This window comes from Cervus elaphus, chromosome 22 (assembly GCF_910594005.1).
Source record: "Cervus elaphus chromosome 22, mCerEla1.1, whole genome shotgun sequence".
Lineage (NCBI taxonomy): Eukaryota > Metazoa > Chordata > Mammalia > Artiodactyla > Cervidae > Cervus > Cervus elaphus.
Genome location: NC_057836.1, coordinates 55,114,782 through 55,140,978, shown reverse-complemented (window position 1 = coordinate 55,140,978; position 26,197 = coordinate 55,114,782). Strand labels below are relative to the sequence as shown.

Sequence of the window (26,197 nt, the reverse complement as noted above, 5' to 3'; positions counted from 1 at the left end):
ATATTCTTGCCTCCTTTGTCAAAGATAAGGTGTCCATAGGTGCATTGATTTATCTCTGGGCTTTCTACTTGTTCCATTGATCTACATGTCTGTCTTTGTGCCAGTACCATGCTGTCTTTATGACTGTGGCTTTGTAGTATAGTCTGACATCAGGCATGTTGATTCCTCCAGTTCCATTCTTCTTTCTCAAGATTGCTTGGCTATTCAAGTTTTTTTGTTTTTTGTATTTCCATACAAATTGTGAAATTATTTGTTCTAGTTCTCTGAAAAATACCATTGGTAGCTTGATAGGGATTGCACTGAATCTACAGATTGCTTTGGGTAATACACTCATTTTCACTAGATTGATTCTTCTGATCCATGAACATGGTGTATTTCTCCATCTATTTGGGTCATCTTTGATTTCTTTCATCAGTGTTCTATAATTGTAACCCTATAGACGGTAGCCTGTCAGGCTCCTCTGTCCATGGGATTCTCCAGGCAAAGATACTGGAGTGGGTTGCCATGCCCTCCCCCAGGGGATCTTCCCCATTCAGGGATCAAAGCTGTGTCTTGTGCAGCTCCTGCATTGCAGGCAGATTCTTTACCAACCTTGGACAATTCAAATAACCTCTGTCTCTCTTTCAGACACTGTTAAAATGGAATTTAGAGATTACATACAGCTGCTGGTCTAAAAGAGTTGTGGTATGAATCAAATGGGAAATGAATATTACTGTAAAACTGTATACAGTCAAAAACTATTCTTAAAGCTGTTTGCTGCAATGTCAAACAATTTTTGCCTTCTCTTTTCTTTAACTGAAATATATCAGTATTAAATAAAGGTAAAATAACACCAAAGGAAGCATTGTTAATTACCTGGGAGTGATCAGTAGAATTTAACCTACCAAAAAAAAAAAAAAAGCCTTCTCCAAATACATATATTAAAAAGGGGAAATTATGTGAAGGGTTTTAATTTCATTTTTCATGCCTAAGCAAATCAAAAAGAATTCTGAAACTTCTAAAACATTTCCTTTCTAAGAGGAAAATCTGATGGAGTCATCAATACTATTTTCTTTTACTCTCAAACCATTCAGAATTTCATTTGTTCTTGGGCTTAATTTTTGCTGACATTTTCAAATAATGTGTGTGATATGCATTTATTATGAGGAAGAATTATGATATGGTGAAAAAACTGACCATCTTACTAATTATTTGTATTGTGTAAGTTACTACCACCTAATATCTAAATCAGAAAAGAATAATCTTCATGTTTATAAAATTGTCTTTGGTGAACACCAAGATTCTAAATAAATACTATTATTTATATTTAAGTTTTTAGCTATTTTATTAAATAAATATTCTATAAAATTTATTTTTTAATTTAAATTTATTTAAACTGGTGTCTTCTTATTCAGAGACACCAGTTAATGAACTGGGTGAACTCAGATTTCTAATATAAAAACATAATTTTTGAAATATAAAGTTATATCTTTGATCAAATGAGTGTCTATTGGTCTCACTGAAACTTAAGCAAAATATTAATCAATAAAGTATCATTAATTTTTCTTATGATGTATCCATGTATACCACAGGTAATATGTATTATACAGGCCTTTTTCATCCAGGCTTATCAAGAACAAATTAAATTTCAGGTACTTTCTTTAATGTCTAAACAAGAAGAGTAGTTGTTTTTGGTTTTGGGGGTAGTTGGTTTTGGGGAGGGATATAATTGAAATATAACATGATTTTAGTTTCAAGTGTACAACATAATGATCTGATACATGTATCAATTGGAAACTGATCACCATGATGAGCCTAGTTAACGCCTCTTTTTTACCTTTATTTAAGCTGCATCTTATATCTTCCAAAAGTATCATGAATATGCTGACTGTGCTTGGTTATCTGGCATGAAATATTAAGTTATATTGATGAAAACTGTCTATAAGCTAGCAAGCAGAAAATACCTATACATTAAACATAAAGTGGTAATCTTTCTTACAGCGTTTGACAAAAAATTCTCCAAAACATTAAAATAAATGTAATTGATGAGACCACAGAAAAAATAATTCCATTTCCCAGGAACAAAACAAAATACCCAATTAAGTTTAATGATAATTCAGTTTAAATCACTGCAACATTTTGCAGCTTGAGGTTAAAACTATAATTTCAGGTAAAAATAGGAATTCTAAAAGTATTGATTTTTGCTATCATGTTTAATTTGTTTCATTTTTTGATAGACATATATAATACTTCTGATTAGTATGAAATATCTTTTAAGAAGTTCAGTATACATTCTAAGCAAAATTAAATTAACTGGGAAGATTCAACATTCAAATTTCTTTACCTCAACAGCAAGTTTCCCTATAGTTAACCAAAGAAATTTATTTTATTTCATCTTCCTGTGTTTGTTGTTAAGTCAAAGAATTTTGAAATAAATGCAAATCATCTTCATATGGATGCAATAAACTAATGACATACAAATTATCCATTAATAAACTAATGAAATTCTCAAAGTCATTAAGGCCCTTTTGATTTCAGACTTTCTTGAAGATTTTATTTCTCCTTTTTGGAAATAAAGTTGCAAATATGCTCAACATGGTCAGAAGACTTTAGGACAAGAAACTGCATTTTCTAACTGGAGCTCCTTTATATACTGAATTCACTCTCATAGGTTTATTTCCAGATAGAGTGAATAAAGTCAAATTTTAACTAGTTAATATTTTAATCCAAGAAAGAAGCAATCAACCAAAGATATCTGTAGGTGATTCAAAGAGCAACTTCATGGACTAGATTACATAAATTTTTAGAGGAAGTGCCCTTCTTTCATTAGAAAGTCTATTCTGAGCAAATCAAAGGTATAGTAGATAGTTTACTATCTAGAGTCTAGATTCAATTTGAGATACGATCTTGATTATAGATAATGGAGGATTATCTATAATTAAATCCTTGTCTAGGATTCAAGCATTAATATTTAAAGAATCAAAAGCAAGAACAGAAAATAACCCCACACATATCAAATAACAAGCATATCTCAAAGGTACAATAACAATTTATTACTGACATTTTCCAAAACAGCATCCAAGAATCACAATGTACCCAACATCGTTTAATGAGATGAAACTTAACAAGAAAATAAAACCAGCAATTTTCTAAGAAGAGAGAAATAAGAATGAAATATGAACATACAAATTTAGTAAAACTTCATAGGGATTATTAAAATAAGATTATTATTTTAAAAGACGAAAGAGCAAAGAAAAGAAGGAAAGAGGAAGAGAGGGAAAGAGGAGAGAAGAAAGGAGGGAGTAAGAAAAGGGAGGAGGAAGTGGAGGAAAGGAGAGAGGAAGTTGACTATTTCAGAAGAAATTGCTATTGCTATTCAGAAGAGAATTAATTAAGGCAATAAAATTTGCAAAAGAAATATATGAGAGAGACAATGAATCCCCCATATTTTAAAAAGAAAATGAAGAAAAGATAAAGAAAAGATCTCTAGCCTATCTACTAAAATAATTCATTTACAATCATTGCCAGTTAAATTTATTCTACTGACTGTGCTTTTTCTATCATATAAAAGTAACCATTTTCTCATCTGTAATTACACATGACTCAGGAAATCACCAAGAGTACAATTTCTACTGTGTCCTGATTTGGCTAAGTGGAGATGAATTTTTCATTGTGAAATAATGTATTTCAGGTGTATAAAATGTTGTTCCATTTGTGGGCTAACTAGCAGTGATAAACAAGACTCTCAATAAAACCTACAAAATAGTGAGGATACAGTCTTAATTTTCAGTGTGAAGGCCATAGATTATATATTGGAGGAAAGGGGAAAGCATGTGCCCAAACCAAATGAATAAACTATAAGAATCTGTAACATTTCTTCTAGCTCTATAATTCCATGAACTTCCCTGGTGGCTCAGTCTGTAAAGAAACTGCCTGCAATGCAGGAGACCCAGGTTCAATTCCTGGGCCGGGAAGATCCCCTGGAGGAGGGAATGGCAACCCATTCCAGTATTCTTGCCTGGAGAATCCCATGGACAGAGGAGCCTGGCGGGTTACAGACCATGGGGTCCAAAGAGTTGGACATGACTGAGCAACTAACACTTTCAGCCTAGAAACCATGTTTATGAAAACAATCTACAGTTGATGGATACAACAGCAGCAGGAACAAGGAAAGAAGTGAAGTGTTTCTCTGCTGACCTCTAAGGCTTGCTCGGGAGGAGTACAGCGCAATGCTTCATTACCCACTTGCAGTGAGAGTACCAAGGACAAAGAAAAGGAAAACCATTGTCCTCTGGCTCTGAGGTATATTCTATGACAAGCTTTTATTCTACAAATACCTTTTCTTATGGCAATATTTAAATGAGCATTCCGTGAGAATATACTACTTGATGATAACGGGAGGCAGCCAGAAATACATAATGTAACAGAGAAAAACCAACAGGAAACTAGGACACTGATGTGCATACAGTCACAGAGGGATATAATGTAAATTACAGGTAAAAGTATACACTCAGACTCTAGATACAGCCCCACCTTAATGATTAAGTGGCCACTAGGTCACTTATCCAGCATGGTCTTGTTTCTCCATCTATAAAATAAAAGAAGTAATGAAGGTAGGATAGATAAATGATCTCTAACTTTACAAGTCCTTGATAATTTAAATAATTTAAAATCAAGAATTCTTTCTAGATGAAAATCCAAATTTCAGAACTGTAACATCATAATACCTAACTGAGCCATAAATAACAAAATATTATATCATAAAATGTTATAATTAGAAGGAATATGGTGTATTCAGTACATTTGAACTGAGGCATAAAGAAGTTAATTAAATGGCTCAAGGTCACATAACTTGTAGGGAGGAAGAGATGGGATTAGAATTTTCCTACTTTTTTCCAATACCTGTATGATGACACTAAGTAAAATCTTTCTTTTCTGGGAAAGTAAGAGGGAGGGAATGCCATCTGAGTGGTTTAAAAAAAAAAAAAAAGAAAGCAAAAAAAATTAAAAGAAAAATGATACCTTTAGATGAAAGCAAAGCAGAGATATATAATCTTCAGAGAACATCTGCAATTAAAGCTCTTAAAAGAAATATAGTCAGATCCCTGTCTCTTTATGATAAGCCTAATGACTGCTATTTAATTCACCTAAATTATCCTCACTTTGTACACTGCCGATAAAACTAAAAATTGTGCAAGAGACCTCAGAGAAATATATCTCAGTGGTTAGAACTTCATAGGATGTCACATACAAACCAAAAACGTTTACTTAAAACTTCACTGAAAACCAAGAAAGGGACATTTGGGTACAATATTGTTTTGAGAAATAATGCCAAGCTGAGGTAGAACAAGAAAAGTTGTATAGCTCAAATAGTCAAGCCCAAGATCTTCCGTCCATTATACTTGATAGCTTGTCTTCCCATCTGGGACTGAGAAATATGGTTCCACCAGAGCCACCAAATCCACAACTATGATGGCCAGATAAGTCGACTTGGGCTGATTTAATCGACTTCCCTCCTGATGACTCAGGTATGAAGAAGAATAAATAGCAATTCCTTTAAAAGGTTCAGATGGTAAGGATCTGGACACATTTTCCACTCTAGAGAAGGGTAGCAATATAGCTGAAAAAGACTCGGCAAAATTAAAAGTTCTAAGTTTGATGGTATAAGGTGACATTATATAGAATAAGGACTGGATGAAAAAAATTTAATTTGGGAATCCCAATACTAAGGATCTAAGTGATGAAACATTAAGTTTATGATATTTTACATAATTCAAAGATTCTTCAAACAGAATGATAATGTTCAGTTTATGCAATAAGTTTTAGGGTAAACGTGTCATAATGATAAATAATGACAAAAATGGTAAGGTCCTTGTATGAGAGCTTTAACACCATGAAGTATAATCAAGTATAACTAAGTCCTTTGTGTCTCAGTTCACAGAATGAAAGAAATGTTAAATGCAAAATTAAAAGATAACTAGCAGTAATTTTATTGGAGAAGGAAATGGCAGCCCACTCCAGCGTTCTTGCCTGGAGAATCCCAGGGACGGGGGAGCCTGGTGGGCTGCCGTCTGATGTGACTTAGCAGCAGCAGCAGTAATTTTGGAGGCTTTCTGAGTGGCTCAGTGGTAAAAGAATCCGCTTGCAATGCAGGAGACACAGGTTTGATCCCTGGGTCAGGAAGAACCCCTGGAGAAGGGAATGGCAACCCACTCCAGTGTTCTTGCCTGGGAAATCCCATGGACAGAGGAGCCTGGTGGGCTATGGTCCATAGGGTTGTAAACAGGCAGACATGACTTAGCGACTTAGCATACTATAGTAATTTTAAGGCAGTAATTACCATATTTAAAACAACTGAAGTGAAATGAAATGATCCAGATCTGAAAAGACTACCTTGAATCATTAAAGCAAAGGAAAAACAGATAGGAGGGGAGACACACGAACAAGGTCACCTTTCTTCTGATGAAGGACGACAGAACATTTGACTCATTCAGAGGACTCCTCACACTTTGTCACTAAACCATTAGGTTTCCTGGCTAAAACACTGTCAACAAAATAGTGTTGATGGTTATACATTTTTTCACTCTCCATATCGTAGACTATCACATTGTTTGAAATATAATTCCACAGGTTAAAGAGGTTTAAAACCTGAGAGACCATCCATGAATGACAAAGAGAAAGCATTTTAGCTTAGTTTGAGGATTTCAAAGAGGTTTGTGGAAGTGGCCATGGCTTATAAGAGCAAGACTCTACTAAAAGAGTTCATTCTTAGTGAATAACCCTATAATTTGTGAAGACACCCCAGAAAGTAGGGAGGCATCATTAAGTGGTTTATCCCATCAGTCCCTAATCTTTCTGGCACCAGGGACTGGTTTTGTAAAAGACAATTTTTCCACGGACCCAGGGAGTGGCGAGAAGGGTGGTTTGGGGATGATTCTCACAAGAAGCATGCAACCTAGATCCCTTACATGCACAGTTCGCAGTAGGGTTCACGCTCCTATGAGAATCTAATGAATGTCACTGACCTAACAGGAGGCAGAGTTTAGGCATTAATGCGAGTGATGGGGAGAGTTTGTAAATACAGACAAGCTTTGCTCACCCTCCTGCCTCTCGCCTCCTGCTGTGCAGCCTGCTTCCTAACAGGCCATGGACCAGTACCCCTCTGTGGTCCAGGGGTTGGGAACCCCTGGTTTATCCCATTCCCATGCCGAATGTACACATGACTAACATGGTCCTGGCATGTCTTCCATTTTCCCTGGGTGATCTTTGACTTGATCTGCACTCTGTGCCTACTCATCCTCAGCAACATTCCTACCACTTTCAACATGTCAAGTGTTGAACACCTGGTGCTTCTCCAAATTCATCTAAGCCCAGGGGACTCGCGGCAACCTGAGACAGGAACCATCAGACATCATTAACTTCATCACATGTAACTAAATACACACAGATTCCAGTCCAAATAAGTGGCACTTACTTATGTCCATTTAAGGCTGCATGGTGTAAAGCCGTGTAGCCCGAACTGTCTGTGCAGTTCACGTTGGGGCCTCGCCAGATGCTGCAAATAAAGCACAGGCACACAGTTAACAGGGGGCAGAACTGTGCTTTGCAAAACAGAAGGAAGCCTGTTAGTCTCACAGTCGGCAGCATGTTTCATATGAGGATTTCACTCATGTAGAAAACAACTGCCACCTTTCCTGCACTCCCCTCAGAACAATATTTTTATTCATTTATTTGACGCAGAGAAATTATCAGTGAATATAGCTACCATTAGAAATTATTAGCAAATGCAGACCCCCTGGTATACTTTAAATTTGGACCCCAAAATTCCCTGTCACTTTTGGTCATAGGGCTTCCCGGGTGGCTCAGAGGTTGAAGTGTCTGCCTGCAATGCGGGAGACCTGGGTTCAATCCCTGGGTTGGGAAGATCCCCTGGAGAAGGGAATGGCAACCCACTCCAGTATTCTTGCCTGGAAAATCCCATGGATGGAGGAGCCTGGTGGGCTACAGTTCACAGGGTCGCAAAGAGTCGGACACGACTGAGTGACTTAATATCGGTCATTACTTAAATATTGGATGCAATTAACATTCAACTGTTACATTCTTTACCAAGAAGAAACATTTAATTCACCTGCCTCCTCCTTCAACACACTCATTCTGAGATGGCAGTGGTTTACATAAGTTATATTTTTGCATACAGAAAGAATATAAACACTTCTTGCTGTTCCATTGCTATCAAGAGAATATAAAACATATTTCACCCTTGAAAATAGAATTAGATTTGATTATCACAAACCATAAAAAGGTTCTAGTAATTTTGAATTTATTTTGCTATACAATATATTTTGAAGATAACATATAAGAAAGAATCCACTTTACCCTTGATCACTACAATTATAGAAACTATAGTTTAAAAAAAATAGGCATGGAAAGACAGTTTTCCAAAAGTAAATCTCCCCAAAAAACTATCTGATGTTATCAAAGCCATCAAAACTAACATAAAATGACAAACTAGTTCATGTATTCACAAAATATTTATTGTGTACCAATTATATGTCACATATTAAGCTAAGTACTGACAGTACACAGTCATAATTCAAGGTCCTTCTTTACAAAAGCAGAGTCTAACGGTGAAGAGAGACACATAAACTAACAAGTACAGACCAGTAAGATCATCAAGGTGTCAGAGAACACACAAGCGTCTCTGAGAAGAGAATAATGGCTAAATATTCCAAACGAGAGGTCACAACTCACTTAAACTAAGTTGAGACAATGAAAATGAGTAGAATGTTCTTATTCGACAGTTATAAAAAGTCAAACCAATAAGATACAGGGATCAACTGAAGGAAGGAGAAACTACAATAGTTAGCACAGAATCACTCAAATTAAATGTCTAAATGACTGAAAGGAAAATGACATGAACTAAGATATGAAAAGAAGGCAAATCTGCTGGAGGAAGACAGTGCAGATGGAAAGCAAACAATGACTTCAGGCTTGGAGACATTGAATTTCAAGTATCTGACATACTTACGTAAAAGTAAGGATCTCCAGAAAACTACGAAAATATCTAGTTAGAAGCATGGTTCTTAAGTTAGACAACCTGATTTCAAAAACCTGGCTCCATTACTTGCTGGGGGTAGCCCTGGATAAAGTATTTAACCTCTCTGAATTATTTAATTATTTGTCTGCAAAATAGAGATGATGATAATAGTACTACTACCTTAAAATGTTGTGAGGATCAAATGAATCAGTACTTATAAAGCACTTAGGGCATTGGTGGGAATGCAAAACTAGTACAGCCACTATGGAGAACAGTGTGGAGATGCCTTAAAAAACTGGAAATAGAACTGCCATATGACCCAGCAATCCCAATTCTGGGCATACACACCAAGGAAACCAGATCTGAAAGAGACACGTGCACCCCAATGTTCACTGCAGCACTGTTTATAATAGCCAGGACATGGAAGCAACCTAGATGCCCATCACCGATGAATGGATAAGAAAGCTGTGGTACATATACACTATGGAATATTACTCAGCCATTAAAAAGAATTCATTTGAATCAGTTCTAATGAGATGGATGAAACTGGAGCTCATTATACAGAGTGAAGTAAGCCAGAAAGATAAAGACCAATACAGTATACTAACGCATATATATGGAATTTAGAAAGATGGTAATGATAACCCTATATGCAAAACAGAAAAAGAGACAGAGATGTACCGAACAGACTTTGGGACTCTGGGAGAAGGCGAGGGTGGGATGTTCTGAGAGAATAGCATTGAAAAAAGTATACTATCAAGGGTGAAACAGATCACCAGCCCAGGCTGGATGCATGAGACAAGTGCTCAGGGCTGGTGCACTGGGAAGACCCAGAGGGATGGGATGGAGAGGGAAGCAGGAGGGGGGATCGGGATGGGTAACACATGTAAATCCATGGCTGATTCATGTCAATGTATGGCAAAAACCACTACAATATTGTAAAGTAATTAGCCTACAACTAATAAAAATAAATAAAAAAGAAAAAAAAAAGAGAAAAAAAAATAAAGCACTTAGGGCAGTAGTTGAACATAGCACTAGCATCTACTATATTTGTTATGTTTGTTCAAAAAACTGTTAGAAGATAAAACCAAGGTAGTGCTTGATTTCAGACTCTTTAAGAGAGGCCATCAGCTGGGCATGGTGGCATGCATCTCAGCTACTCAGGAGGCTGAGGCTGGAGAACTGCTTGAACCCAGGAGTTCTGGGCTGCAGTGCACTATGCCAATTGGGTGTCCACACTAAGTTCAGTATCAATACGGTGAACTCCTAGGAGAGAGGTCATCAGGCTCAAATACCTCAGAGGAAAATCTGTATATGAAGGCAAGGTGAAACCTTCTCTCAAATGTTGATATTAGCCAAAATATCAATCCCTAGATGAAAAAAAAAAGAAATCAAACCTAAGTTGGGTAGATAGTTCCAAGTTCAAGACAACTCAAAATCTGAAAACCTCCCAGCCCTTACTGAAATGGTCAGAGAACCTATATGAAAGTATATTGTGAGGGAAAAAAGAAAGAAAGAAAAATATGGGACCGACAATAGAACCATGGATAATTAACAATACTTTAGGGTCCAGCATGGGTAAAAAGTTACATGAAGAACACTGAGAGTTGTCCAAGAGTAAATAAAACCAAGAGAAAGCATTATACAATTTAAAACAGGAAACTGTCCCCCCCCTCAAAAAAAAGTGAGATAAGAATCAAACTATTTGGTAATAAAGAAGGTCTTGAGGAAATTACTGACCAAATATAACTAGTCAATTGTAAGATTTTAACTTTATCTTTATCTTAACTTCATTTCAATCCAGAGGTTTATTTTCTTTAGTGGTAGTTTACCTCCTAAGAATAAAAAAAGTGACACTTAAACCAGGAAAGTTATAAAATATGCATATGTTTTACAATTTCATTAAGATTGTTAGACTTTTAACAATCTTTTTTTTTTCTAAATCAATCCTTGAAGCATTTTTAGTCTCCTATTATGTTCTTAAAACTTTTATACCTTTGTTTCTCTTGCTAATTTACCCATCTTGCCCTATTAATTTCCACCTTTGTGCCTTTACTCATGCCCTTCTACTAACCTATGATAGATTTTCTAACCAAGCATATCTTACCATTCTTCAAAAGCCTAGATCAAGATTCACCTGTTCCAATAATTTTTCTCTAAATATTGAATACACAGTTATTTAACAAATATATGCTAAATTATAAATCAAATAATTGATTATTTTAATGAATAAATAAGCCACAGGTAAAAACAAGTGTTAAAACAAATGCAATGTACTCATTTAAAATAATGTGAAATCCAAAAAAAAATAATAATAATAATAATTCAAGAAGCAAAAGAACAAAAAAGCAGAAGAAAGAAATAAGGAAGATTTGATACAAATACAAGCAAAACTGTTTGATGATAGATTTAACCATATCAATGACAAAAATAACCACATTAACAATTACAATAACTATTAATTGTTTAATCATCCCAGTTTAAAAAAATATCATCAGACTGGGTTAAAGAAAGTAAGACCCAACTGTATGCTCACTACAAGAAATTAGCTTTAAACATAGAGATACATAGGGCTTCCCTGATACCTCAGTTGGTAAAGAATCTGCCTGCAAGGCAGGAAACCCCTGTTCAATTCCTGGGAACCAGAGATCAAATTGCAACATCTGCAGGATCATTGAAAAAGCAAGAGAGTTCCAGAAAAACATCAACTTTTGCTTTATTGACTATGCCAAAGCTTTTGACTGTGTGGATCACAACAAACTGTGGAAAATTCTTAAAGAAAAAGGAATACCAGACCACCTGACCTGCCTCCTGAGAAATCTGTATGCAGGCCAAGAAGCAACAGTTAGAACCGGACATGGAACAACAGACTGGTTCCAAATCAGGAAAGAAGTACATTAAGGCTGTATATTGTCACCCTGCTTATTTAACTTATATGCAGAGTATGTTATGCAAAATGCCAGGCTGGATGAAGCACAAGCTGGAATCAAGATTGTCGGGAGAGTTATCAGTAACCTCAGATATGCCGATGACACCACCCTTATGGCAGAAAGTGAAGATGAACTAAAGAGCCTCTTGATGAAAGTGAAAGAGGAGAGTGAAAAAATTGGCTTAAAGCTCAACATTCAGAAAACTAAGATCATGGCATCTGGTGCCATCACTTCATGGCAAATAGATGGGGAAACAATGGAAACAGTGACAGACTTTATTTTGTGGGCTCCAAAATCACTGCAGATGGTGACTGCAGCCATGAAATTAAAAGATGCTTCCTCCTTGGAAGAAAAGTTATGACCAACCTACACAGCATATTAAAAAGCAGAGACATTACTTTGCCAACAAAAGTCCGTCTAGTCAAATCTGTGGTTTTTCCAGTAGTCATGTATGGATGTGAGAGTTGGACTATAAAAAAAGCTGAGCGCTGAAGAATTGATGGTTTTGAACTGTGGTGTTGGAGAAGACTCTTGAGAGTCCCTTGGACTGCAAGGAGATCCAACCAGTCCATCCTAAAGGAAATCAGTCCTGAATATTCATTGGAAGGACTGATGCTGAAGCTGAATCTCCAATACTTTGGCCACCTGATGTGAAGAGTTGACTCATTGGAAAAGACCCTGATGCTGAGAAAGATTGAGGGCAGGAGGAGAAGGGGATGACAGAGGGTGACATGGTTGGATGGCATCACCGACTCGATGGACATGGGTTTGCGTGGACTCTGGGAGTTGATGATGGACAGGGAGGCCTGGCATGCTGCGGTTCATGGGGTCGCAAAGAGTCGGATATGACTGAGTGACTGAACTGAACTGAATTGAACTGAATAGATCAGAGAGAGGTTCTAAATTGATGATCTCAGCTTCCACTTTAAAAAACAGTTAGAGTATATTACCCCAAAGTAAGCAGAAGAAAGGAAAACAATGAAATAAAAAAACAAGCTAACAATAGAGAAAATCAAGAGATCAAAAAGTGATTTTTTACAAAATATGCTATAAATTTTAAAACCTATAGGTAAACATAAAAATAGAAGATATAAATTATCAAATTAGGAGCAGAGAAGTAGTATCACTACATATTCTAAAGACAGGAACAGAAGGAGAATAATTTTTAGTAACATTGTATCAACAAATTAGAAAACTTAGATGAAATGGGCAAGCTTCTTGAAAACCACCAAATTAATCTTTTTAAAAAATGTATAACCTGATAGCCCTACATCTATTAAAAAAACTAAATGTGAACCTGTAATTACAAATATTCCTCATAAAACAAACAAAAAAAAAAACCTGCAGGTTTAAATGGTTTCAGTGGGAAATTACGCCAGGTATTTAAAAGAGAAATAATATCAATTCTACAAAAATCATTCCAAAATATTGAAGAGGCACAAATAATGCCTAACATTCTATGAGATCAGCGTTCTATGAGACCAAAAACATATGACAAAAAAGAACTACAGATCAATTTATCTCTCATGAATATAGATGCAAGAATTCTCAGCAAAATTCTAGCAAGTTAAATCCAACAATACATAAAAAGAATATTACACCATGATGAAATGGAGTTTATTTCAGGAATGCAAATTTAACATTCATAAATTACTGTATTAACAAACTAAAAAAGAAAAATCTTGATTATCTCAACAGATATGGAAGTAATATTTGCCAAACTCCAACATCAATTCCTAAGAAAACTGTTAGTAAACTGGAATAGAAAGAAATCTAATCAATTTATAAAAGACATCTTTTTGCCTTTTCATACTATTCATGCGGTTCTCAAGGCAAGTATACTGAAGTGGTTTGCCATCCCCTTCTCCAGTGGACCACGTTCTGTTAGAAATCTCCAGCAGGACCCATCTGTCTTGGGTGGCCCTACATGGCATAGCTCATAGCTTCACTGTTAGGCAAGCCTGTGGTCCATGCGATCAGTTTGATTAGGTTTCTGCGATTGTGGTTTACAATCTGTCTGCCCTCTGATGGATAAGGATAAGAGGCTTTTGGAAGCTTCCTGTTGTGAGAGACTGACTGTGGGGAAAACTGGATGTTGTTCTGATAAGTAGGGCCATGCTCAGTAAATCTTTAATTTTTGTCACTCTGCTTATTTAACTTATATGCAGAGTACATCATGTGAAATGCCAGGCTGGATGAAGCACAAGCTGGAATCAACACTGCCAGGAGAAATATCAATAACCTCAGATGTGTGGATGACATCACCCTTATGGCAGAAAGTGAAGAAGAACTAAAGTGCCTCTTGATGAAAGTGAAAGAGGAGAGTGAAAAAATTGGCTTAAAACTCAACATTCAAAAAAAGGAAGATCATGGCATCCCGTCCTATCATTTCATGGCAAATAGATGGGGAAATAATGGAACCAGTGAGACTGTATTTTAGGGGGCTTCAAAATCACTGCAGGTGGTGACTGCAGCCATGAAATTAAAAGATGCTTCCTCCTTGGAAGAAAAGTTATGACCAACCTACACAGCATATTAAAAAGCAGAGACATTACTTTGCTGACCAAGGTCCACCTAGTCAAAGCTATGATTTTCCAGTAGTCATGTATGGATGTGAGAGTTGGACTATAAAGAAAACTGAGTGTCAAAGAATTGATGGTTTTGAACTGTGGTGTTGGAGAAGACTCTTGAGAGTCCCTTGGACTGCAAGTAGATCAAACCAGTCAATCCTAAAGGAAATCAGTTCAGCATATTCATTGGAAGGACTGATGCTGAAGCTGAAACTCCAATACTTTGGCCACCTGATGCAAAGAGCTGACTCCTTGGAAAAGACCCTGATGCCGGGAAAGATTGAAGGCGGGAGGAGAAGGGGAAGACAGAGGATAAGTTGTTTGGATGGCATCACCGACTCAATGGACATGAGTTTGAGTGAGTTCCAGGAGTTGGTGATGGACAGGGAAGCCTGGCATGCTGCTGTCCATGGGGTCACAAAGAGTTGGACATGACTGAGCGACTGAACTGAACTGAACTGATAAAAGACATCTACAAAAAAGTTATAGCTAACATCATCTTACTGATAAAAGACTGAATGCATTCCCCTTAAGATCAAGAATAGGACTTCCCTGATGGTCCAGAAGTTAAGAATATACCTGCTAATGAAGGGGACATGGGTTTGAGGCCTGCTCCAGGAGGATTCCACATGCCCCCATGTTTGTGATGAGCATAAACTATGAGAAGTATGTCAACTCTCTCAAGATTGTCAGCAATGCCTCCTGCACCATCAACTGCTTGATACCCCTGGCCAAGGTAACTATGACAACTTGGGCATTGTTAGGACTCACAACCACAGTCAAGGCCAGCACTGCCACTCAGAAAACTACAATTTGAAGAAAGAATCACATAAGCGCATCACATAAAAGTGCAAGATGAAGCAAGTGCTAATGTAGAAGCTGCAGCAAGTTATCCAGAAGATATAGTTAAGATAACTAAATAACATGGCTACAGTGAGAGTGATAGTAGCTCAGTCGTGTCCAACTCTTTGCAACCCCATGGACTACACAGTCCATGAAATTCTCCAGGCCAGAATATTGGAGTGAGTAGGTAGCCTTTTCCTTCTCCAGGGGATCTTCCCAATCTAGGGATAAAACCCAGGTCTCCCGCATTCCAGGCGGATTCTTTACCCACTGAGCCACAAGGGAAACACAGTAAACAACAGAGTTTTCGATGTAGACAAAACAGCCTTACATTAGAGGACAATGCCATCTAAAACTTTCATAGCTAGAGAGAAGTCAGAGTCTGGCTTCAAAGCTTCAAAGGACAGACTGACTCTCTTGTTAGGAGCTAATGCAGCTAGTGACTCAAAATTGAAGGCAATTGTAAATCAACTATACGTCAATTTTAAAAATAAATCAATTAATTCAAAATAAATTTATCATTCTGAAAATCCTAGGGCCCTTAATAATTATGCTAAATCTACTCTATGCTCTATAAATGGAACAAGAAAGCCTGGATGACAGCACATCTGTTTACAACAAGGTTTACTGAATATTTTAAGCCCACTTATTACTCAGGAAAAATACTCCTTTCCAAATGTTACTGCTCAATGACAATATATCTGGTCACCCAAGACCTCTGATGGAGATATACAATGAGATTAATGTTGTTTTCACACCTGCCAACACAATATCCATTTTGTAGCCCACAGATCAAGGAGTGATTTTAATTTTTAAGTCTTATTATTTAAGATTCATTTTGTAACGCTGTAGCTGCCATAGATAATGATTCCTCTGATGGATCTGGACAAAGTCAAATGAAAACTTTCTGAAAACAATTTACCCTTCTGGATGCCATTAAGGACATTTGTGATTGATGGGATGAAGTAAAAATATCAACACTAATGGGAGTTTGGAAGCAGCTGATGTCTTTGAGGGCCTCATACTTTATACTTCAGTGGAAGAAGTGACTGCAAATGTGGCAGAAATAGCAAGAAAATGAAAAGTGGAGCCCAAAGAGATGACCAAATTGCTACAATCTCATGATAGACTTTGAACATGTGAGGAGTTGGTTCTTGTGAATGAGCAAAAGAAGTGGTTTCTTGAGATAGAATCTATTCTGATGAAGGCACTCTGAAGAATGTTAAAAGTCTTCAAAGAATTTAGAATACCACAAAAACTTAATGAAGCCAGCAACAGGGTTTGAGGGGATTGACTTCTATATTGAAAGAGGTTCTGATGTGTGTAAAATGCTTTGAAACAACACCCCCTGCTACAAAGAAATCATTCAAAGAAAGAAGAATTAATAGATAGGGCAAACTTCATTGTTGTGTTATTTTATGAAATTGCCACAGGCACCCCAACCCTCAGCAACCACCACCCAGATCAGTTAGCAGCTATCAACATCAAGGCAAGACATTCCACCAGCCAAAAGATTACAACTTGCTAAAAGCTCAGATGATGGTTATCATTACTAAAAATAAAGTATGTTTTAATTAAGGTATGTCCACAGCTTTTTTTTAACATAATGGCACTATACACTTAACAGACTACAGCATGGTATAAACATAACTTCTGTATGCACTGGGAAACAAAAATATCCATGTGACTCGCTTTATTGCAATATTTGCTTTACTGCAGTGCTCTGGAACAAAGCTCACAATATCTTGAAGGTATGCCTATATGTAGTACTGATCTATTTTAGGGGTTCTCTTGTAGTAACCAATTTCTCTATTCTGGCACTAGAATCAGATTTTTTAGTATTATTTATAATTGGTGGTAGTAGATTACATAATTACTTCACTTTACAATGTTTTCCTGCAAATTTCTCCACATGTCTATGGAAAAAGAGTATTAATATGAAGACTACAGGCACAAAAATATGTATAATTTTAAAAGTAAAGAAGATATAGCTCATAAAAAAGGGAAAAATTAATCAAGATTCATCTACACCATGGATTATGCAACTGTTCTTTTTTGTTTGTTTTAATGCAAGTGTTAAAACAAATGTTTGACCTATATATATTGACCTTGAAAACATAGTAAATGAAAACAAAACAAGTTGCGTAATCTTGTGTGAATCAATGCACTAAATGTTTTACCTACATTAACTCATTTACATCCACATAACTATAAGACAGAGACTATTATCATTACCATCATACTGATGATAAATATTCACATTAACATAGAAAAATGCATGCAAAAATAATTAATCACCTCTGAATTGTTTGAATAGTCAAAATTATCAAGTATTTTTCATGGAAAAAAGTTTTTTAAATAATAAAATATGAGGGAGAAAAGATAGGTTTGCTCCAGATTGTGAAGAGCCTTACAACATGCCAAATAGCTTAGTCTATTCTAAGCAACTTGGACCTAGAGGTTATCAGAAACATACTAAGCATGTTTCTGGGTGGGGTCAGTGTTATAGGAAAGCTCTTGTTACAAGAAGGTAACAAGAGTGAACAAATTGGTTTTAGGGAGTCAAGTTAGCAGTCTGTTTTAACAATCTGGGGAAGAAACAAAAAATTGGAACTAGTGGAGATACAGAGGTAGAGAAGAGGTAGGAAATTCAAGCAGATATCAATATGCCTAAAATAAAACCTAATGGATGTGGTACCCATATGAATAGGATAAGAGCCAAAGAATGACTGAGGTTTCTACATGCATGAGTGAGATGCATGGATGATGAGAGATCTTCCTTAGAGAGAACTGCAAGGGCACTGCTGTCCCCTGGAGAAAGTCAAGCTTCAGTTAAAGCTGACTAGCACGCTATGTTGCCCAGAAATACCTTTGGCAAAGAATGGAAAAGAAATGAGAAAATATTGTAAATTAACTTAAATTATTTTCAAATTTCCTGCATGTTATTAGACCTTATAAATATTTAGTAGGGGAAGATACGGATATTTATAACTAAAATAAGATTAAAGGTCTGTAGATTTCATTTACCTATAACTTCTCAGTTTCTCACTATTTTAAAAAAGGAATTACTTATAATAGGAGCCTGTGGAAAACATATCCAGTGCATATCTTCTTTCCTAAACAGAATAAATGTGGATACATCTTTTTTTAAACAATGATGTTTAGAATAGAAATTTAGCATACATATAAATATATTTGACCGCCTTAGACATATATCCACATATACCCATAGACCATCTACACACATTTGAAAGATTAAGCCAGACCCAGACCTCCCAACTAAAACCTTAATTTAAAATTTTGCTACCTATTTTAATATTATTACATATTTATCCCCCCAAAAAAGGAAATTCATATCCACATATCCATAGACCATCTACACACATTTGAAAGATTAAGCCAGACCCAGACCTCCCAACTAAAACCTTAATTTAAAATTTTGCTACCTATTTTAATATTATTACATATTTATTCCCTCAAAAAAGGAAATTTATAGGTCTTTGGTCTTAGTCTAATACACACTCAATTCCATCTCTGATACAGACTTATCTATGTTTTCAATTCTGTATGTGAGAATTTGTGCCCACAATGAGTGGTCTGAGACAATAAGAGAGCCCCAATTACCAAAGATTTAAAATCTGTTGTTATACTATTTGTACTAATATTTCAAATTGGATTAATATGTTTCAGAACAAATAGAAACAAAATAGGTTTTCCACAGAAGTTTCAAATAACCTGGATGTTCATTAGTGAGAATATTGTGTTCCCTAAGCTCTCACATATTTAACATTATGCCTAAATAAACTAAATAAAGTCTGAGTTTCTCAGGCCAATATTCTCATGTATAGAAAATAAGACTTAAACACAGCTACTCCACAAACTGATCATCATTATACCCTCTACCAACCTATGGGACAAATCCTCAAGGAGCACATAAAACTTACAGCTTTTCTTGATTCTTACCTGACTCTAGACACTTGAGATCACCCCAAGGCTCCAGATATGAAAACATACGGAATGTGCACTGCATGCCTCAAGCATGGTCAGGGTATGTAGGAATGGTCTTCTTGTATATCAGATAATTTTCAGGCAATGAAAACAAAGCCCTCATTTTCAATTTGTATCTTAATAGTTTGCTTCCACCTTTGGATGAACTGGACATGTACACATGCTGTAAGTTAAGTTCTCATCTCCATAGTCATGATGTAATTTTATTATCATGGGCTAAAAGTATCTCATAAGGGTGTAATGAATTTGGAATAACGTGAGCCATACATGTAAATTTAAATGTTCTAGTAGCCACATTAAAAAGATTTTTCTAAAGAGATTAAATTAATTTTTGTTTATTTTATTTAACTGACAATATCCAAACAGCATTTCAACATGTAACTGATGTAAAAATTATTGACGTATTTTTACATTTTTTGCACTGCTTTCAAAATCAGTGTCTATTTTACATTATAGCACACTGCAATTAGAACTAGCCATATTTCAAATGCTCGATAGCCTCAGGTGGACAATGGCTACTCTATCACACAACATAGGGGATGTGCTCAATTGCTTCAGTCATGAATTTTGAACAGACTGGTTCAAAACCAGGAAAGGAGTATGACAAGGCTGTATATTGCCACCCTGCTTATTTAATTTATATGCAGAGTACATCATGTGAAATGTTGGGCTGGAGGAAGCACAAGCTGGAATCAAGATTGCCAGAAGAAATATAAATAACCTCAGATATGCAGATGACACCACCCTTATGGCAAAGAGCAAAGAGGAACTGAAGAGCCTCTTGATGAAAGAGAAAGAGGAGAGTGAAAAGGCTGGCTTAAAACTCAACATTCAGAAAACTGAGATCACGGCATTTGGTGCCATCACTTCATGGCAAATAGATGAGGAAACAATTCTTTAGGCCAGAATACTGGAGTGGGTAGCCTTTCCCTTCTCCAGGAGATCTTCACAACCCAGGAATCAAACGCAGGTCTCCTGCATTGCAAGCGGATTCTTTACCAGCTGAGCCACAAGGGAACCCCACGAATACTAGAGTGGGTAGCCCATCCCTTCTCCAGTGCATCCCTTCTCCAGCCCATTCCTTCTCCAGCAGATCTTCCCAACTCAGGAACTGAACTGGGGTCTCCTGCATTGCAGGCAATTGTGCATTGCAGGTGGATTCTTTACCAACCGAGTTACCAGGGAAGCCCTGAAACAATGGACAGTGACAGTTTATTTTCTTGGACTCCAAAATCACCGCAGATGGTGACTGCAGCCATGAAATTAAAAGACGCTTGTTCCTTGGAAGAAAAGCTGTGACAAAACCAGACACAGTATTAAAAAGCAGAGACTACTTTGCCAAGAAAGGTCCACCTAGTCAAAGCTATGGTTTTTCCAGTAGTCATGTATGGATGTGAGAGTTGGATCATAAAGAAAGCTGAGCACCAAAGAATTGATGCTTTTGAACTGTGGTGTTGGAGAAGACTCTTGAGAGTCCCTTGAACTGCAAGGAGATCAAACCAGTCAATTGTAAAGGAAATCAATCCTGAATATTCATTGGAAGGACTGGTGCTAAAGCTGAGGCTCCAATACTTTGGCTACCTCATGCAAAGAACTGGCTCACTGGGAAAGACCCTGATATTAGGAAAGATTGAAGCTAGGAGGAGAAAGGGATGACAAAAGGTGAGATGGTTGGATGGCATCACCTCCTCGATGGAGATGAGTTTGAGAAAGCTCCGGGAGCTGGTGATGGACAGGGAGGCCTGGTGTGCTGCAGTCCATGAGGTCACAAAGAGTCAGACATGACTGTGAGACTGGACTGAACTGAAAAGAATACAGACTGAGGCTACCCCCTGGGTGTGGCGGTGTTTATCTGTGGGAAGCTATGGACAAACCAATTTAGGAGTAAGGACAAGGGAAAAGGGTCATAAACCTTGCCATGGGCTATCACATTGTATTAATATAAGAAGACATCTTTTGGCCCTTTGACTTCCTCCTAGAAAAGTGAAGAAGGGATTCGGGGGCAGAGGGAACAGGAAGGTGAGGGAATAAGTATGAGTGCTATCTCCATATTCCCCTCCACACCAAACTGCTCACACAAAGGCAGAAAGCTTTGAATGTAACGTGAGAATGAGATTTCAGACAGACAAGACCAATAAAAATGAAGACCTAAACCAGTGTGTGTGTGTTTAGTATCTACTTTTTGAAATGCCTGTTCAATATTTGTCCATTTTGTATTGGGTTGTGTGCCATTAAAAAGTTTTTTAATTGATTTTTAGGAGCTCTTTACATGTTTGGTTACAAGTCCCTTATCTCTCTCTCTCTCACACACACACACACAGAGTTGCTCAACTTCATTAGTCATCACAAAAAAACACAAATTAATATCGAATGAAATATCACTGTATATCTACCAGAATGAGTAAAATGAAAACTAAGCGTTAGCAAGGATGTGAAGTGACTGGAATTTTCATATGCTGCTAGTAGAAATGTAAATTGGTATAAACACTGAAACGTTATTTAACAATATTTATTAAAAATTCACATACATACAGCCTATGACTAGCAGTTCAAAAGTGAGGTGGTGCTAGGAGCAGCAGCAGCAGTGGTAAGAACCTGCCTGCCAATGCAGGAGACATGAGAGACGTGGGTTCTATCCTTGGGTGCGGAAGATCCCCTGCAGGAGGGCACAGCAACCCACTCCAGTGTTCTTGCCTGGAGAATTCCATGGACAGAGGAGCCTGGCGGGCTACGGTCCATGCGGTCACAAAGAGTCAGACACAACTGAAGCAACTTAGCCCTTACACATCAAAAGACATGTACAAGCATATACTATTCACAATAGCAAAAAGACCAACCATCAATTGTAGACAAAGAATAAGCTGGAATATATTCACAAAGACGAATGAAAACACAGCAATGAAAAAGAATACATTATTGTTATTCTCCATAAATGAATGAGTTTTACAAACATTAAATCAAGCTCTCAAAAGATATATAAAAGACTTTATACAAAAAACATATACAAAGGTTCCATCTGAACAAGTTCAAAATGAGGAAAGCTAATATGTTGTGTTAGAAGTCAAGACAATAATTACCTTCAGAGGGAACAGTAACTAGAAAACAGCACAGTTGGGGTTTCTGGAGTCCTAATAAAATTCTATTTTCCTGATTTGGATTCTGACCACAGAGATGTAATGACTGAAAATTTATCATTACTTTACAACTACGTAGTTACTTTTCAATGGATTTTATTTAAACAAAATAAGCAGAAATAAGTCTCAGTAGTTTGAATGTAACTATTTTAATAGAAAGTAAAAACATATAGAATTAGAATTAGATATTATTAAACAGCATGCTGCTCATCCACCAAAAAATAAAATTTCTATAGAACACAGTGGTAATAGAAACGAAAAAAAAAAATTCCAAGATTTACACCTCATGACATAAGAATTTCGAATTATTTCAGTTATATAAATTAATCTTTCCTTTACTTGAGATATTATTCTGATTCAAGCTCATCTGGCTAAAGAACTTTCTTTAGGAATTTTGTCTGAAATGTCTGTCTTGGTACCTTTCTTGAGTTCCTGCATCGAAGTCCAATGTGTAAGAAAGTAGGGGGAGGAGGGCTTCCTACACAATACCAAACAATTTTTTGACACCAGCAAGGTGTCTGAGAATTCAACTTAATTCAGCTCAATTCTGACACTATCTACCCAGAGATAGCATCATATTCCACAAGTGAAGACCTCTGTCCCACAAGACTGCCCTCCACTACAGGTGCCAATCCAAAGCCCAGGTGGTTACTGTGCTTCTGACCAACCAGCGACAAACGAGATCACAAGGCCAGGATGTTACCTGTACTTCTGACCAACTGGCTATAAGTCAGAGGTTCATTCCTACAACCTCCTTGGCTTCAAGTAATTTGCTAGAGCAGTTCACGGAACTCAGAACTCATTTCACTTACTAGATAACTGGTTTATTATAAAAGGATATAGCTCAGAAACAGCCAGCTAAAGAGATACAGAGAGGAAAGGACATAGAATTTCCATGCTCTCTCCAGGTAGAGCACTCTCCCCAGTCTCCCCATATTCACCAACCTGGAAGCTCTCTAAATTCAGTCCTTTGTGGGATTTTATGAAGGCTTCATTACATAAACATGATTGATTAAATCACTGGCCATTAGAGATTGGTTCCACTAGCCCCTCTCCTCTCCTCTGAGGTCACAGAGATAGGACTGAAATTTAAACTCTAACTGCTTGGTTGGGTCTCCTTGTAACCATCCCCTATCCTCAGGTGCAGTCCACAAGTCACCTCAGTAACATCACAAAAGATATCTTTATTGCTCTTATCTCTTAGGAAATTCCTAGGATTTTAGGAGCTCTGCCGTAGAAACTGGACAAAAAACAAATATATATACAAAAATTTCTCATTACAAGTCACAATATCACAGTATCATTAAAAATAGTTACACATCTGTAAGTTGAACACATATAATACCGTCAGAACTCTGAAATACATGGCTCCACTGCCTTTTAGCATCTACTGTTACAGACAAGAAGAACAATGTCAATTTGATTATTTTTCCCTTTAGGCTGAAAAGACAGTACCTGCTTTTGCAATCGAAAATCTTAGAAAATGACTCTGTCCATAGAATTTAGAAATTCCACTGCCATATATCTGAGTGTCGGTTTTTTCTCACAATAGTTTTTAACACTGAAAAACTAGAACACTTCATTGGAACAGACAAGAGACCAGAAGGGGGAGCTCTCATACTCTATGATGATCAGTTCAGTTCAGTTCAGTTCAGACGCTCAGTCGTGTCCAACTCTTTGAGACCCCATGGACTGCAGTATGCCAGGCCTCCCTGTCCATCACCAACTCTCAGAGTTTACTCAAACCCATGTTCATTGAGTTGGTGATGCCATCCAACCATACCATCCTCTGTCATCCCCTTCTCCTCCTGCCTTCAATCTTTTCCAGCATCAGGGGCTTTTCAAATGAGTCAGTTCTTCAAGTGGCCCAAGTTTTGGAGTTTCAGCTTCAGCATCAGTCCTTCCAACGAATATTCAGGACTGATTTCCTTTAGGATGGACTGGCTGGATCTCCTTGCAGTCCAAGGGGCTCTCAAGAGTTTTCTCCAACACCACAGTTCAAAACCATCAATTCTTCAGCGCTCAGCTTTCTTTATAGTTCAACTCTCACATCCATACATGACTACTGGAAAAACCATAGCTTTGACTAGATGGGCCTTTGATGATAGCACAGCCCAAAAGGAAAAAACATTTCCTCTTCTTGCCTGACAAGAGCTCCGCCAATGAAAACCCACTATATTTCCAAATTTCAGTTCCTTCAATGGACTCTTTGTTTACTATATACCTCTCAGTTTCCTTTTCACCTCTACAAAAGAGTTCTCCTATCTCTGCTGTGTAGGACTTGAATGTGTATCTCACCATGGTTTTTGCTGTGTTCAGTGGCTCAGTCGTGTCCAACTCTTTGCGACCCCACAGGCTGAAATCCACCAGGTTCCTCTGTCCTTGGGGATTCTCCAGGTAAGAATGCCATGTCCTCCTCCAGGGGATATTCCCAAACCAGGGCTCAAACCCAGGTCTCCTGCACTGCAGGCAGATTCTTTACTGACTGAGCCACCAGGGAAATCCATCCCCAAATTCCAATACTTTGTTGATCCCAAATAAACCCATTTTGCTACAGAAATAACTAGTAGTTTATTTGTTTCAGGTCAACAACACTCTCTGACTTTCCACGAAAGATTTAAATTTGTCTTCATTTCAGGGAAATGTTAACTTTGTTTTTATTATTGTTTCTTCTATTTATTTTCCCTTTCTAGAACATCTATGACTAGAATGTTAGATTCCCAAATATATCACATACATCTTTTTTCTCTCATTTCTCTTTGTCTTTTTTCCTTACCTCATGAAATAATCATTTTAATTGTATTTTAAATCACTGGTTTATTTTTTTTTTAATGTCCAGTCATCGTCTCTCAGTTATTCATGTTTCATAAACTTTCTTATCTCTGCTGCTGCTACTAAATCACTTCAGTCATGTCCAACTCTGTGCGACCCCATAGACAGCAGCCCACCAGGCTCCCCCGTCCCTGGGATTCTCCAGGCAAGAACACTGGAGTGGGTTGCCAGTTCCTTCTCCAAGGCATCAAAGTGAAAAGTGAAAGTGAAGTCGCTCAGTCGTGTCTGACTCTTCGCGACCCCGTGGACTGCAACCCACCAGGCTCCTCCGTCCATGGGATTCTCCAGGCAAGATACTGGAGTGGGGTGCTACTGCCTTCTCCATTCTTATCTCTAATACATCTTAAATCTCCAAGTAACCTGAAAGTCCTATCCTCTTGCTGAAGTCTTTGTTTCACACGTATGACTTCAACATAAACCAAGTTCTCTATCATCTAACTCAAGTTTTCAATACACAAAACATATCAATAATTCTAGGTTTTTATAAATAGAAGATTCTTACTTCTGTCTTCCTTTTTTATCTCTACAAAATAATGAAAGTGTTTTATACAACCAAAAAGAAATACCCCAATTATGTTAAATGACTCAAGGGACAAAGTTAATTTTGTATGAGTAGATTAAATTTGCTTGATTGCTCTTTTTCGGCAGAGAATATGTTAATGACAAGCTTCAAATTAATAGCTTTATTTGTTTTTGACAAATCTATATGTGGTAAAATCCTCTTCCACTAGCTTCACATACTCTAAATCAGCCACAGATATACACACTAGTAAAAGTTCCCCACAACTAAAATAAATCAAAAACACCTGATAAAAATTCAATTAATATAATGTAAATTAAAGAATACATATAGCCATTTTTCCT

At 37.0% G+C, this 26,197-nt stretch overlaps 1 protein-coding gene across 20 annotated transcripts in view; it reads right to left on the bottom strand.

The window, feature by feature from the left end:
• ANKS1B (ankyrin repeat and sterile alpha motif domain containing 1B) overlaps positions 1-26,197 on the bottom strand; it is a 1,073,060-nt gene that overhangs the window by 917,608 nt on the left and 129,255 nt on the right. For all 20 annotated transcript variants that reach the window (XM_043881060.1, XM_043881066.1, XM_043881055.1 and 17 more), the window contains exon 2: positions 7,454-7,534. In XM_043881060.1, coding sequence (XP_043736995.1) covers positions 7,454-7,534 — 81 coding nt within the window. The remainder of the gene's footprint in view (positions 1-7,453; positions 7,535-26,197) is intronic.